At 39.4% G+C, this 13,338-nt stretch overlaps 1 protein-coding gene across 4 annotated transcripts in view; it reads right to left on the bottom strand.

Annotated features, from left to right (window-relative positions):
* PCSK5 (proprotein convertase subtilisin/kexin type 5) overlaps positions 1-13,338 on the bottom strand; it is a 456,302-nt gene that overhangs the window by 190,956 nt on the left and 252,008 nt on the right. For 3 of the 4 annotated variants that reach the window (XM_078062229.1, XM_036103195.2, XM_036103196.2), the window contains exon 13: positions 7,067-7,203. In XM_078062229.1, coding sequence (XP_077918355.1) covers positions 7,067-7,203 — 137 coding nt within the window. Of the gene's footprint in view, positions 1-2,273; positions 2,422-7,066; positions 7,204-13,338 lie in introns of all 4 variants that reach the window. The other variant, XR_013443967.1, reaches the window with a different exon arrangement.

Raw genomic sequence — 13,338 nt, 5'->3', positions numbered from 1 at the left:
AGATGTAAAATATGACAACATATACATAAAATGTGGAGGGGGTAGTAAAAATGAAGTTCTTTTTTTTTTTTAAAGATTTTATTTATTTATTTGACAGAGAGAGACACAGCAAGAGAGGGAACACAAGCAGGGGGAGTGGGAGAGGGAGAAGCAGGCTTCCTGCAGAGCAGGGAGCTCGATGCGGGGCTCGATCCCAGGACCCTGGGATCATGACCTGAGCCGAAGGCAGACGCTTAACCGACTGAGCCACCCAGGTGCCCCCAAAATGAAGTTCTTTTAGAATGTGTTCAAACTTAAGTTATTGTCAACTTAATATAGATTCTTATATACTTCAGATGTTATACATGAACCCCATGGTAAACACCAACTAAAAATCTTTAACAGATACACAAAAAATAGAGAAAGTCAAGCATAACACTATAAAGAGTCATCAATCACAAGAAAAGAGAGCAAGAGAAAAGAAAGGAACAAGAACTACAAAAACAACCAGAAAGCAATTAACAAAATGGCAATGAATACATACCTATTAATAGATTACTTTAAATGTAAATGGTCTAAACACTCCAATCAAAAGACAGAGGGTAGTGGAATGAATAAAAAACCTAGACCCATCTATATGCTGCCCACAAGAGACTCACTTCAGACCTAACTACAGACTGAAAGTGAAGGGATATAAAAGGATATTCCATGCAAATGAGAGCAGGAAAAAAACAAAATAAAAACAGCCAAGGTAGCAGTATTTATATCAAATAAAATAGACTTTAACACAAAGACTATAACAAGAGACAAAGGAGGACAAGAAGATATAATACTTGTAAATATCTATGCACAACATTGGGGCAACAAAATTCACAAAGCAAAATGACATAAAGGGAGAAATTGATGGTAATACAATAATAGTAGGGGACTTCAACACCAGACTTACACCAATGGCTAGATCATACAAACAGAAAATCAATAAGGAAACAGTGGCCTTGAATAACACATTAGACCAGATGGACTTAAGAGATATACAGAATAGTCTGTCCAAAACCAACAGAATATACATTCTTTTCAAGTGTACATAGAACATTCTCCAGGATGTATCACATGTTTTCTGATCACAACAGTATGAAACTAGAAACCAATTACAAGAAGAAAAGTGGAAAAAAACACAAACATGTGGATGCTAAACAACATGCTACTAATCAACCAACTGGTTAATAAGAAAAATACACCGAGACAAATGTAAATGAAAACACAATGGTCCCATATCTTTGGGAAACAAGAAAGCAGTTCTAAGAGGGAATTTTACAGCAATATAGGCCTACCTCAACAAACAAGAAACATTTCAAATGCACAATCTAACCTTACACCAAGAGGAAATAGAAAAAGAAGAAAAACAAAGCCCAAAGTTAGTAGAAGGAAGGAAATAATAAAGATCATGGTATAAATAAATGAAACAGAGACTAAATAAACAATAAAAAGATCAGTGAAACCAAGAGATGCTTCCTTGAAAAGATAAACAAAATTAATAAACCTTTAGCCAGACTAATCAAGAAAAATGAAGAGAGGACCCAAATAAATAAAATCAGAAATGAAACAGAAATAACAACTGACATCACAGATATACAATGAATTATAGGAGACTACTATGAAAAAGTATATGCCAACAAATTGGAGAACCTAGATGAAATGGATAAATTCCTAGAAGCATACAATCTTTCAGAATGGAGTCAGGAAGAAATAGAAAATCTGAACAGACTAATTACTTGTGAGGAAATTGAATCAGCAATTAAAAAAAAAACCTCCCAACAACAAAAGTCCAGACCAGTTGGATTAATAGGTGAATTCCAGCAAACATGTAAACAAGAGTTAATACCTATTTTCTTCAAACTATTCCAAAAAATAGAAGAGGAAGGAAACCTTCTAAATACATTCTATGAGATTAGGGTTACCCTGATACCGAAACCAAAGACACTACAAAAACAGAAAATCAAAATCAAAATCAAAAACAGGCCAAAATCCCTGATGAACACAGATGGAAAAATCCTCAACAAAATATTAGCAAACCAAATTCAACGATACATTAAAAGGACATTCACAGTGGGATTTATTCTGGGGATACAATGGTGGTTTAGTATCTGCAAATCGATCAATGTGCTATACCATATTAATAAAGTGAAGGATAAGAATCATATGATTGTCTCAGCAGATGCAGAACAAGCATTTGACAAAATTCAACATCCATTCATAATAAAAACTCTCAACAAAGTGGAGTTAGAAGGACATACCTCAACATAATAAAGGCCATATATGACAAACCCATAGCTAATGTCATACTCAATGGTGAAAAACAGAGCTTTTCCTTTAAGATCAGAAACAAGACAAAGATGCCCACTCTTGCCACTTTTAGTCAACACATGGTACTGGATGTTTTAGCTGTAGCAAACAGACAAGAAAAAGAAATAAAAGACATACAAATTGGTAAGGAAGAAGTAAAAGTGTCACTATTTGCAGATGACATGACATTATATATACAAAACCCTAAAGACTCCATCAAAACTCTAGAATAAATGAATTCAGTAATGTTGCAAGATACAAAATTAATATTTGGAAATCTGTTGCCTTTCTATACATTAATAATGAAGTAGCAGAAAGAAAAATTAAGAAAACAATTCCCTTTACAATTGCACCACAAAGACTAAAACACCTAGGGATAAACTTAACCAAGGAGGTGAAAGATTTAGAGTCTAAAAACTATAAAACACTGATGAAAGAAATTGAAGATGACCAAAAAATGGCAAAATAGTCCACACCCATAGATTAGAAGAATTAATATTGCTAAGATGTCCATACAAATAATACTAAAATTTGTGTGAAACTGCTGAAGACCCCTGAATAGCCGAAGAAATCTTGAGAAAGAAGAACAAAGCTGGAGGCATCACAACCCCAGGTTTCAAGATCTCCTACAAAACTGGAGTAATCACAACACTATGGTACTGGCACAAAAACAGACACATAGATCAATGGAATAGAATAGAAGGCCCAGAAATAAACCCACATTTATATAGTCAATTAATCTGTAACAAAGAAGTCAAGAATATTTAATGGGGAAAAGACAGTCTCTTCAATAAATGGTGTTGGGAAAAACTGGACAGCTGCATGCTGAAGAATGAAAGTGGGCTGCTTTCTTACCCCGGACACAAAAATAAACCCCAAATAGATGAAAGACCTAAATGTGAGACCTGAAACCATAAATCTCCTAAAAGAAAACACAGCCAGTAATTTCTTAAACATTGCCCTTAGCAACATACTTATGGATATGCCTCTTTAGGAAAAAGAAACAAGAGCAGAAATATACTATTGGGACTACACCAAACTAAAAAGCTTTTGCACAGTAAAGGAAACGATCAACAAAACAAAAAGGTAACCTCATGAATATATGATATTTGCAAATGAAATATCTGATAAGGGGTTAATATCCAAAATGTATAAAGTACTTATACAGCCTGACACAAAAAACCCAAACAATCTGATAAGAAATGGGCAGAGAACCTGGATAGACACTTTTCCAAAGACACAGATGGCCAACAGACACACGGAAAGATGCTCAACAGCACTAATCATCAGGGAAATGCAAATCAAAACTACAATGAGATATCACCGCACACCAATCTGATTGGCTAAAATAAAAAAGACAAGATACAACAAGTGTTGTTGAGGATGCAGAGAAAAAGGAAGCCTCATGCACTCTTGGTGGGAATGCAAACTGGTGCAGCCACTCTGGAAAACAGGATGGAGGTTCCTCAGAAAATTAAAAATAGAAATACCCTACAATCCAGTAATTTCACTACTGGATATTTACCCCAAAACCCAAAGACACTGATTCAAAACGATAGATGGAGGGGCACCAGGGTGGCATAGTCAGTTGAGCATCTGACTCTTAATTTCGGCTCAGGACATGATCTAGGGGTCCTGGGATCGAGCCCCGTCTTGGGCTCTGTGTTCAATGTGAAGTTGGCTTGAGCTTCTCTCTCTCTCCCCCTGACCCTCCCCGCACTAGTGTGCTCTCTCTAATAAATAAATAAATCTTAAAAAAAAGATATATGCACCCCTATGTTTATTGCAGCATTATTTACAATAGCCAAGATGTAGAAGCAACCTAAGTGTCCACTGATAGATAAATGGATAAAGAAGATTTGGTATATATATATATATATATATATAGTTGCATAAGTGCGCGTGCGCGCGCGTGCACACACACACACACACACACACACACACATTGGAGTATTACTCAGCCATAAAAAGGAATGAAATCTTGTCATTTGTGACAACATGGATGAATCCAGAAGGATTATGCTAAGTGAGATAAGTGAAACAGAGAAACACAAATACCATATGATTTCACTCATAAATACATAGAACAAACTGGTGGTTGCCTGAGAGGAAAGGGATGGAAGGATGAGAAACATCAATGAAGGAGAGTGGGAGGTTCAGGCTTACAGCTTTGGAATGAACAAGACACAGGGATGAAAGGCACAGCACAGGGAATAGAGTCAATGGTAATGTAAGAGTGTTGTGTGGTGCACATGGTGGCCACACTTGCATGAGCACAGCGTAACACAGACTTGTCTAATCACCATGTTGTACACCCAAAACTAATGTAACGTGTGTCAACTACACTTCAATTAAAAAATCCTTAATATATGTTTTAATAATAAACAAATGGGAAGAAACAATAAAGAAATAGGAGCTCAGTTTGGAATCAGGAACCTTTATACTTGGGAATGATTCTACCATTTAATCGGGCTAGAAAATTCTACATCTCCAACTGAATTTCTATTAGCTTACTAAAGAAATCCCTCATTAATTAGAGAAACTTTCCATAGGGCTGTACACCGCAGAAACAATGATAGAAACATACACATAGAAGTAGAAGTCCCTTTTCAACGTTGTGACTAATCCTAAACTGGAAGGTTGCTTAAAGGAAGGATATCCAAAGACTGTGAATCTATCAAAGCCTCCTGACCCCAGGCCAGTAATAGCATTAGGGTATCTCTCTTCTGGCAGAAAAGAACATCTGTAAAATGACTAGAAGTGACTGGAATTACAAGTGAACACTTAAATGGCATAAGGAGAAGCCAATGCTATGAAAGAGACAACTCTAGATTATCTGAGCTACTGCTGAGAGCCTCTAACACAGATGATCATCACCAACTCTGAAGGGGCTCTGAACTCCTGGAGAGCACAGAGCTTTACATTCACGGCCCCTGACCCTTGCACATAAGTACCAGGCCTACTAGGAGCGTGCCCCAAGGGGTAGTTTGCTCTTGTGGGGAGGAGCATTTTGTCACCGACATTCTTTAGAGTTGCATGGTGACAATAAAGAGGAGAGACACTTTTAGTCAGTTTTATAACTGTCTTATATTCTCAACAGATAGTGTACCCCTATGTCTGTGCCATAGGCTGCACCGCCCCCCCCGCCCCCACCCCTTGGTACACAACTGCCACATCTGGAGAGTGATTATTTCCCTGGGATCTCTTGAGACAGAAGAGCCCTTAACTGTCACCTGCCGATGGATCCACTGGCGTCGGGCAGCATAGCCATGTCACCATGCCACCATTGACCCTGGGTGCCATGACCCAGTATATCTCTATCACATGAGCATTGAGCATGGCCTGGAAAGAGGAAGGGAGGGGAGAGGAATTTCCTGAGGACTAAGTAGATTAGGGACCAATGAAAGCATCTAGAAACCAGGGTCTAGTTTATTTTAATGATTTCTATCAATCCTGCCTTGTTGACAAACATTTGATTTCTCGATCACACTTTGGCAACCATTGTATTCATGATGCATGCTGGAGGTGAGCTGGACCTGGATACTCTTTAACAAATCTTTTATCCTGATTCATTGCCACCTTGCCACCATGCTGGTTTTAACCTCCCCGAGTGTGGGTCTGCTGTGGCAACACAGAGGAAACACGTCACAGAATTAGGGAGAAGAGATCGCCAAATGCGTGGCCAAAAACAGATCTCTAAGAATGAGTACCTTTCCTTGACTGGTGGGCAAAAGTATGGCAAATGCATGCTTCATTCCTGTGTTCTGCTGTGTGCCTCCTTTGCCCTATGCAACCCACTGTTACCTGAGTAATACACACCCTTACAGTGAATTACACAATGTCTAGGTTAATTTATTCTGCAATCAGCAGAGGGCTAGAAATGGATATCCATCAGTCCGAACATGCCCTCAGGCCTGGATCTTCTGCAGGTGGACTGCAGAGAGAGAGCACTGAGAAGCACAGATTTGTTAGATGGTTGCAGATGTGTCCACGGCTGGGTGGGAGCTGGGGTGCTTGTCAAACAGATCATCCGCCACTGAGCCAAGTACTACGTAGGGCTCCATTGTGGACAACACAGGGTGCTGTGAAAACCTGTTCAGTCTCCAGCCCCAAGCTACATTTGTACTTTCCCTTACTTTGTGTTACAAACAAGCTTCATGTATTAGCATGAGGATGGAGATAGACCATGTGCTTCTGTTAACATCGTAATTTCCACATTTTACTTATCTATAAAGCATTCCTTTTCCTTAGCTCTTAGGCTCACATGGGGCAGAATACCATCATTCATTTTCTTTACTGGTAACCAGTTAAGCCGGCACAGGTCAAGCTCAATGTCTTGTGTGCACTGAAAATTAATTTTAGAATAAATTCAGAGGAACATATAACTAAGGAAACTGTCTCTTCTCATGACCGTGCAATTTAGCCTACCTCAGGTAGATGAGGCTGGCTTGCTTCTGGGGGGAAGCTGGTTAGAGATGTGGATCATATATTCTGAAACATCAATCAATAGCTGCCACATTTTATCCCGTACTCATATCAAAACGTTTATTCTTTAATCCTTCAATTATTATCACTCAAATGGTAATGCTGAGAACTGGAATACATACAGGTACTCAAACTACAAGATCACATGAAAAAGGATGATGTTTGTTGATATATAAATGTAAAAACACTTCCAGGCCAAAATACATTCCATTATTTGTTTCTGCAGAGTAAACCAAATGATAGAAAAGGGAATTCTTACCTGGAGTCTTAAAGTTCCTCAGCTGGGAGGGGGTATCGTAAACTTCAAGGATCCAGTCACCGGTGGCTCGCTCTCCCCAGCAATGAATGGTCATGAACTCCCAGTTTTTAAATCCTTCCATAGAATGATCAAAGAGCCTACGAGAGAATCAGAAAGCATTGTTTTGTATGTTATTTAGAATCCAGTGAAGGTCAAGTCAAGACCATGACCAGTCATCTTTTTGTATCCATCAGCAGGTTCAGCTCAATACTGGAGGCTGTCTTCCTCCTGGAGGTTGACAATTAGTAGACCCAAACGCATGTCTTTGTTCTACCACAGGCAAATAGGCACAGGGATGGCCTTGTAATAGCAAATCTGGAAGCGGTAAACATTTGGGCATCCGGAAAACCAGGCTATGACTCTACCCACAAGAGTGATAGTATCAAGTATTAAAGATGTGGAGCAACTGAAACTCTCTTACGCTGCTAATGGGAATGCAAAATGGTACAACTGCTCTGAAAACAGTCTGGTAGTTCTTACCATGTAACTCAACAATCCCCCTCCCAGACATTTACCCGAGAAGTGAAAACATATGTTCACACAAAGAACTCCACATGAATGTTCACAGCAGCTTTATTCGTAATCCTTGAAAACTGTTAACAACTCAAATGTCCCTCAGCTAGTGAATGGGTAATCAAGTTCTGGTATATTCATACGACAAAATACTACCCAGTAATAAAAACTATTGAACTACTAATAAATGCAACAACATGAATTAGTTTCAAAAGCATTTAAGCTAAATGAAAGAAGTCAGACACAAAAGACTACGTGCTGTAGGATTCAATTTATATGACATTCTAGAAAAGGAATATAAACAGAAATAGATCAGTGGATGCCAGGGGCTGGGAGGGAAGAGGGGGCATGGTGGAAGTTCTGGAGGTGATAGAATTGTTTTATATCTTGAAAATAATGGTGTATGGTTATACAACAATATTTGTCAAAACTCATTAAGTTACTCACATTAAAAAGTGAATTGTATTGTGTGTAAATTATGCCTCAGTAAAAAGACCCTGCCACTCATCTTAACCAGTTCAGGGAGTCATGCCTGGAAGTCCAGCCTACATTCTACTCTTCTAGCTTTCTAGGCTCTGATTTCCCTATATGAAATCTCTTTCTGCTTGAAATAGCTAGAATTGTTTCCTGTGATATAATCCTGAGGGATATAAAATATGAAAACATTAAATAAAACAAAATCCTCATTAAGAATAAAGAGATGTCGGGGCGCCTGGGTGGCTCAGTTGGTTAAGCATCTGCCTTCAGCTCAGGTCATGATCCCAGGGTCCTGGAATTGAGCCCCGCATCAAGCTCCCTGCTCAGTGGGAAGCCTGCTTCTCCCTCTCCCACTCCCCCTGCTTGTGTTCCCTCTCTCGCTTTGTCTCTGTCAAAAAAAAAAAAAAAAAAAAAAAAGAATAAAGAGATGTCAATAGATAATGTATAAAACAAGCACATGAAGAAAGAGACATATCATTTATATAGGCACATTATATAGAATTGATGACCCAAAGAAATATTAAGAAGATTTCTATAGAGGGGTGCCTGGCTGGCTCAGTCAGTAGAACATGCAACTCTTTTTTTTTTTTTTTTTTAAGATTTTATTTATTTATTTGAGAGAGAGAGAGACAACGAGAGTGAGAACACAAGCACAAAGAGTGGGAAAGGGAGAAGCAGGTTTCCCGCTGAGCAGAGAGCCTGACGCGGGGCTCAATCCCAGAACCCTGGGATCATGACCTGAGCCGAAGGCAGATGCTTAACGACTGAGCCACCCAGGCGCCCCAGAACATGCAACTCTTGATCTTGGGGTTATGAGTTCAAGCCCCATGTTGGTTGTAGACCCTACTTAGAAAAAGATTTCTATAGAGATGGGACATAGAAGGTTAAAAACTAAAAGATGGGGCAAGAAACTGATTTTTTTAAGAATACTTAAAAAAAATTATGTGCGTCTATTATTTTTGTTGAAAAAATAATAAAACTAGAGAAAGAGTTTGAGAGCTAGAGAGGCAAACAGAGAGGCAAAAACAACCCTAGTATGGTCTTAGGAGCAACCATGTCCAGTTACCGGGACATAACTGTCCTTCCGTGGAGACAAAGTTCATGGCAACTGGATGTTGATGGCTATTCAAAACATGCAATCAACTCTCCTTGCTTTAATTTCATGCTCACCAAGGAAATTGGTGGGTATGATCTGACATTCTATGTATATCTTCCCATTGGGAGAAAAAGTGCCCTTCTGAAACCAAAAATAACCAGTTTAATCTCCTTATAATTTAATATACTAGAATTCTAATTTTTTACATACAAAAGCGTTCTATCAATATGTTTGAGGATCCCTCTAAAATGACAGCTGGATCCTGAAACTGAAGGGTTGGTTGGCATAACTGGAATGTATTAGGTAAATGGTGGACACTCGGCAGTTTTCCCTAGAGAAACTCAATAAACAGGAAAATCACCCCTATGTGTTCCTCAGCCCTTAGAAGAAGAAAAAGGGCAAGTACTTATCGGCATTGGCAAAGTGTCCCACGGCTGGAAAATTCGAGAAAGGCCGAGGTCGAGTCGAACAGACCTCTTTACTGGAGAACATCGCAGATCTCTGGGATGTTCAAATACGTTTTGTTAATTTCCATAATGGGGTTAATGGTAGGAAGTGATTTTCAAAGCTTCTATGAGTGAGAAGCCCCTTTTCCTCTTTTTAGAATATCTGTATACTATCTATAAGGGTTAGTTCTGAACAGAGGAGTGTGGCGTTTCAATGAGAACCATATTGGATGCGGTGGCTTACCCTCATGGTAACAGGGATGGAAATAGGGGCTCCTTACATGAATGTCTTCCTAGTATAAAAGATTGATTAAAGAGCTTCATTAGATTAGGGATGGTGCATTTTGTGGAGATCCCATAATGCATGCACTACCACGACAGGGCTTGGTTCATAAGCTTATGGCTTAAAACTAGACTTGGCCAGGAAGAAACTGCTGGCTCATCATATAACTGACTTACATACAGAGAGTCCTTCACATAAACCCAGAGGGTGGGTATGTTGGATGAAAAGGAGAAACAGCGGTGGGGAAGGAGGAGGCTTTTCAAATCTCCCTTCCTCTCAGACAGATGTTACAGAAGGGAGTATGTTGACGGAGACATGCGTGGAGGCAGAAACTAATCTAGAACCACTTCTCAGCCCACAGAGTTCTGATTTAGGCTCGAGATCACTGAAGCCATTGTGCCATTTGAGGGCACCGAAGCAACAACTTGTCACATAATACCTTTCCAAGAGTGCCAAACTTAAAAGCAATTCCCAAACAGTTTAGACAGAGCATTTGGCTCATTGCCTCACGTCCAAAAACTACAAAGGAGACTTGAGGCTGCCATCACATGAGGGGCAGTCTTGTTTCCACAACCGTAGCCAACTTCTAATTACTCATGGGTCAATTATTTGACTGCTGGATTAGCGGACCCTGTGTTTCTCCCCTTCTACCCTTTCCTGTCCACCTTTGAAAATCATGCCATTGCTGCCAATCACTTTTAAATCACATTTGGAACCCAAATTATATATAAACCGGGTGCCAAGAAGAAATATCCATAATCAGCATTCAAATAAGTGTTTCAAAGCCCGAATATAAATGGGCTTTGTCTATCTGGCTAAGCGGTTGCCCACCCCGGTCTCTTCCCTTTATGCAGAGCTGAATGCTCATTAATTTCATGTGGACATAAAAGTTGAGGAGACGAATTAAAAATGCAGCCAAACACGATCATTGCATTTTGCTAAAGGAGTTGATGGGGAAAGAAATAGACACTGATTACTGCTGTTGTTTCGACTAGCTGGCCATTCACGTTTCTAATCTTACCCCGTTCTTTATTTTCTTCTGATTCAGCACTTAAACTAGTCCCGATTTTTTTGGCACCGCAACAATGATCAACCCGGCTTCATCTGTGTATCACAGAAGGTAACACTGGTAGTAGATTCAACTTGTGTTGCAAACAACACCCTTGCTCAAGACAAGCAAGTGTCAAAGCACTGGACACCAGCTAAAGAGATTCTCATTGTGTGGTCTCCATTTATCAACTAAAAAGTCCATTGCCCAGTCTGAACGTCTGCGCTGGGCCAACAGTGAAGAAACCCAACCCATGCCAACGTTATTAGCATGGATAAAATGTCAGTAAAGGAGGGCCAGTGTGCGGAAGGCTGGAGTAATTAACTCCATGGCCGATCCACATCCTCTGTTGCAGCGAAACCCTGTCAGAGTTGACTTCATAATCATGTGCTCGATGAAATGATATATGCCTGCGATAGCACAAATTATGCATCCAATTATTAAAATGGTGCTCCACAGCCCTATCCCTGCGAGCGGTTTTCAAATAAATTACTTTGGATGAAGCCTGGTAGAAAAGACGGCCATTAAGTGTAGTACATCCTTCTGAGGAATTAACTCAGGAAATAACTCATATAATTAGTGTAAGCTTTCTTCCCCCTTTCACTTAAAGAGTCTAGCCAATGTGTCAAGGCTACAACATTCTTCAGTGGTGTTATGGCAACTAAATAACAAGACATTTTATAAGTACTGACAGCTATGTGTTATCATATAATTATTTCTAAAGTTATAAAGGGATCTTAATTTCAGAATCATCTACTACTCCCCAAACAGTATTTATATTCATTACAGAATTAGACTTTAGACAGGTATTTTTAGAAGTTGCCTTTTTCTTTCTTTCTCTGTCTCTTAAAATAATTATTATTTTCTTTTTAGGGCTTTATCGCAATTTAACGTAGAACTTACAGAATGCTTGAAGCGCTCATTTGGCTTAATTGTCATTCAGTTTTTTATTTTCTTTAGCTCTGTTTGGCTTTTGCAAGTTTTAAATGATTGGCTTCTGAAATAGGGTATTTAAAATGCACTAAGTTTTTCTGCCTCTCCTCATCGAAGTGACTTCTTTAAGAAAGGTTGAGAGAGAGGTACTAGTTCTAGAGCTTTGGAATACCTAAAAAGATGAGTTTTTAAGAAAAAAGAAACTTTCAACCTGCATACTATTACTTACTGACCAGGCCCAAAATGCATTCCTTCTTGTGGATCTATGATGTCGCACATAATCTTGCAGATTTATTCCATTTAAGAGTGGATGCCTTTTATCTAAGTATCTGTTTTCGATTACAGACGCCTTTGTAAATTACTCACACAGTACCCAGCAGTGTTCTGCCCACAAGTCTTTTAAGGACACGAAACATAACAAGAATGTTGTATGAAAAGCTGGGTGATCTTTTTAAATCGGTGAGATTGAAAATGTGGTCCGTGGACAGGCAGCTTCCGCATCACCTGGGAGCTTCTTAGAAATGCAAATTCATGGACCTCACCCAGACCTACAGGATCAGACTCTGGGAGAGGGGCCCAGCCGTCTGTGTCTGATGGAGTCATCCACCAGGTGCTTTGAGAAGCACTGTGTAAACAAGGGTTTGCACTTATTAAGTGCTTACTGTGTGTCCCAGAAGCGGTGCTAAGGACTTGCTGTATGTGATCCCTTTCAATGCTTGTGACAACCATGTGAGGAGGACACTAACCACGGCCTCTGTTTTCTAGATGAGAGACTTGCTTTTCAAAGTCGAACGTAAAAATTGGTGAAATCCAGACAGGCCCAGCTCTAACGCCAAAGGTTCTACCTTCTTTTGGGACAAGGAAGAGGGTTCTTATGGTGAGGCCTTATTGGAATGTAGAATTTCCACTGCAGAAGTATAATTTTTACTGCAAGCCACAAATGGACTTAGTTGGCATGATACTTCACAAATGTCAATGGTCTGTCATTGAACATTTGGACAGCAACAGAAATGACTCAAATATAAACACCACATTTAAACATATTTAATTACAGAAGCCTATAGGCTTTGCAGACTCGAAAGTGTACCTTCTCTCTACTTAAGACCATAATTAGAAGCAGAGATATTTGTCCGTAATCAAATTTAGAAAGACAAGGAAAGAAGTTTCAGCTTTCAGTCAGAAGCCAAAATTTGGAACAGAGGGCCACTACAGCTACACTAAATCTCAAACTCACTGACTTGCGGGGAGGGGGAGGTTCAGGGGGAGAAAGACCGCTTTTCATAATCCTAACAAATGCAGCTGAAGGAAGAATCTGATGAAGCCAGCTTTTGTTGGAAAACTTTTACACAGGCAGAATTTGAATACGTGGTGGTATAAAAAAAAGGCTAACTCTGAAGTTGTGCCTGTCTAAAAAACATGTTAAAGGAACCCAAGCCC

The sequence above is a fragment of the Halichoerus grypus genome, chromosome 14, assembly GCF_964656455.1.
Source record: "Halichoerus grypus chromosome 14, mHalGry1.hap1.1, whole genome shotgun sequence".
NCBI lineage: Eukaryota > Metazoa > Chordata > Mammalia > Carnivora > Phocidae > Halichoerus > Halichoerus grypus.
This window is presented reverse-complemented; position numbering and strand designations above follow the sequence as displayed.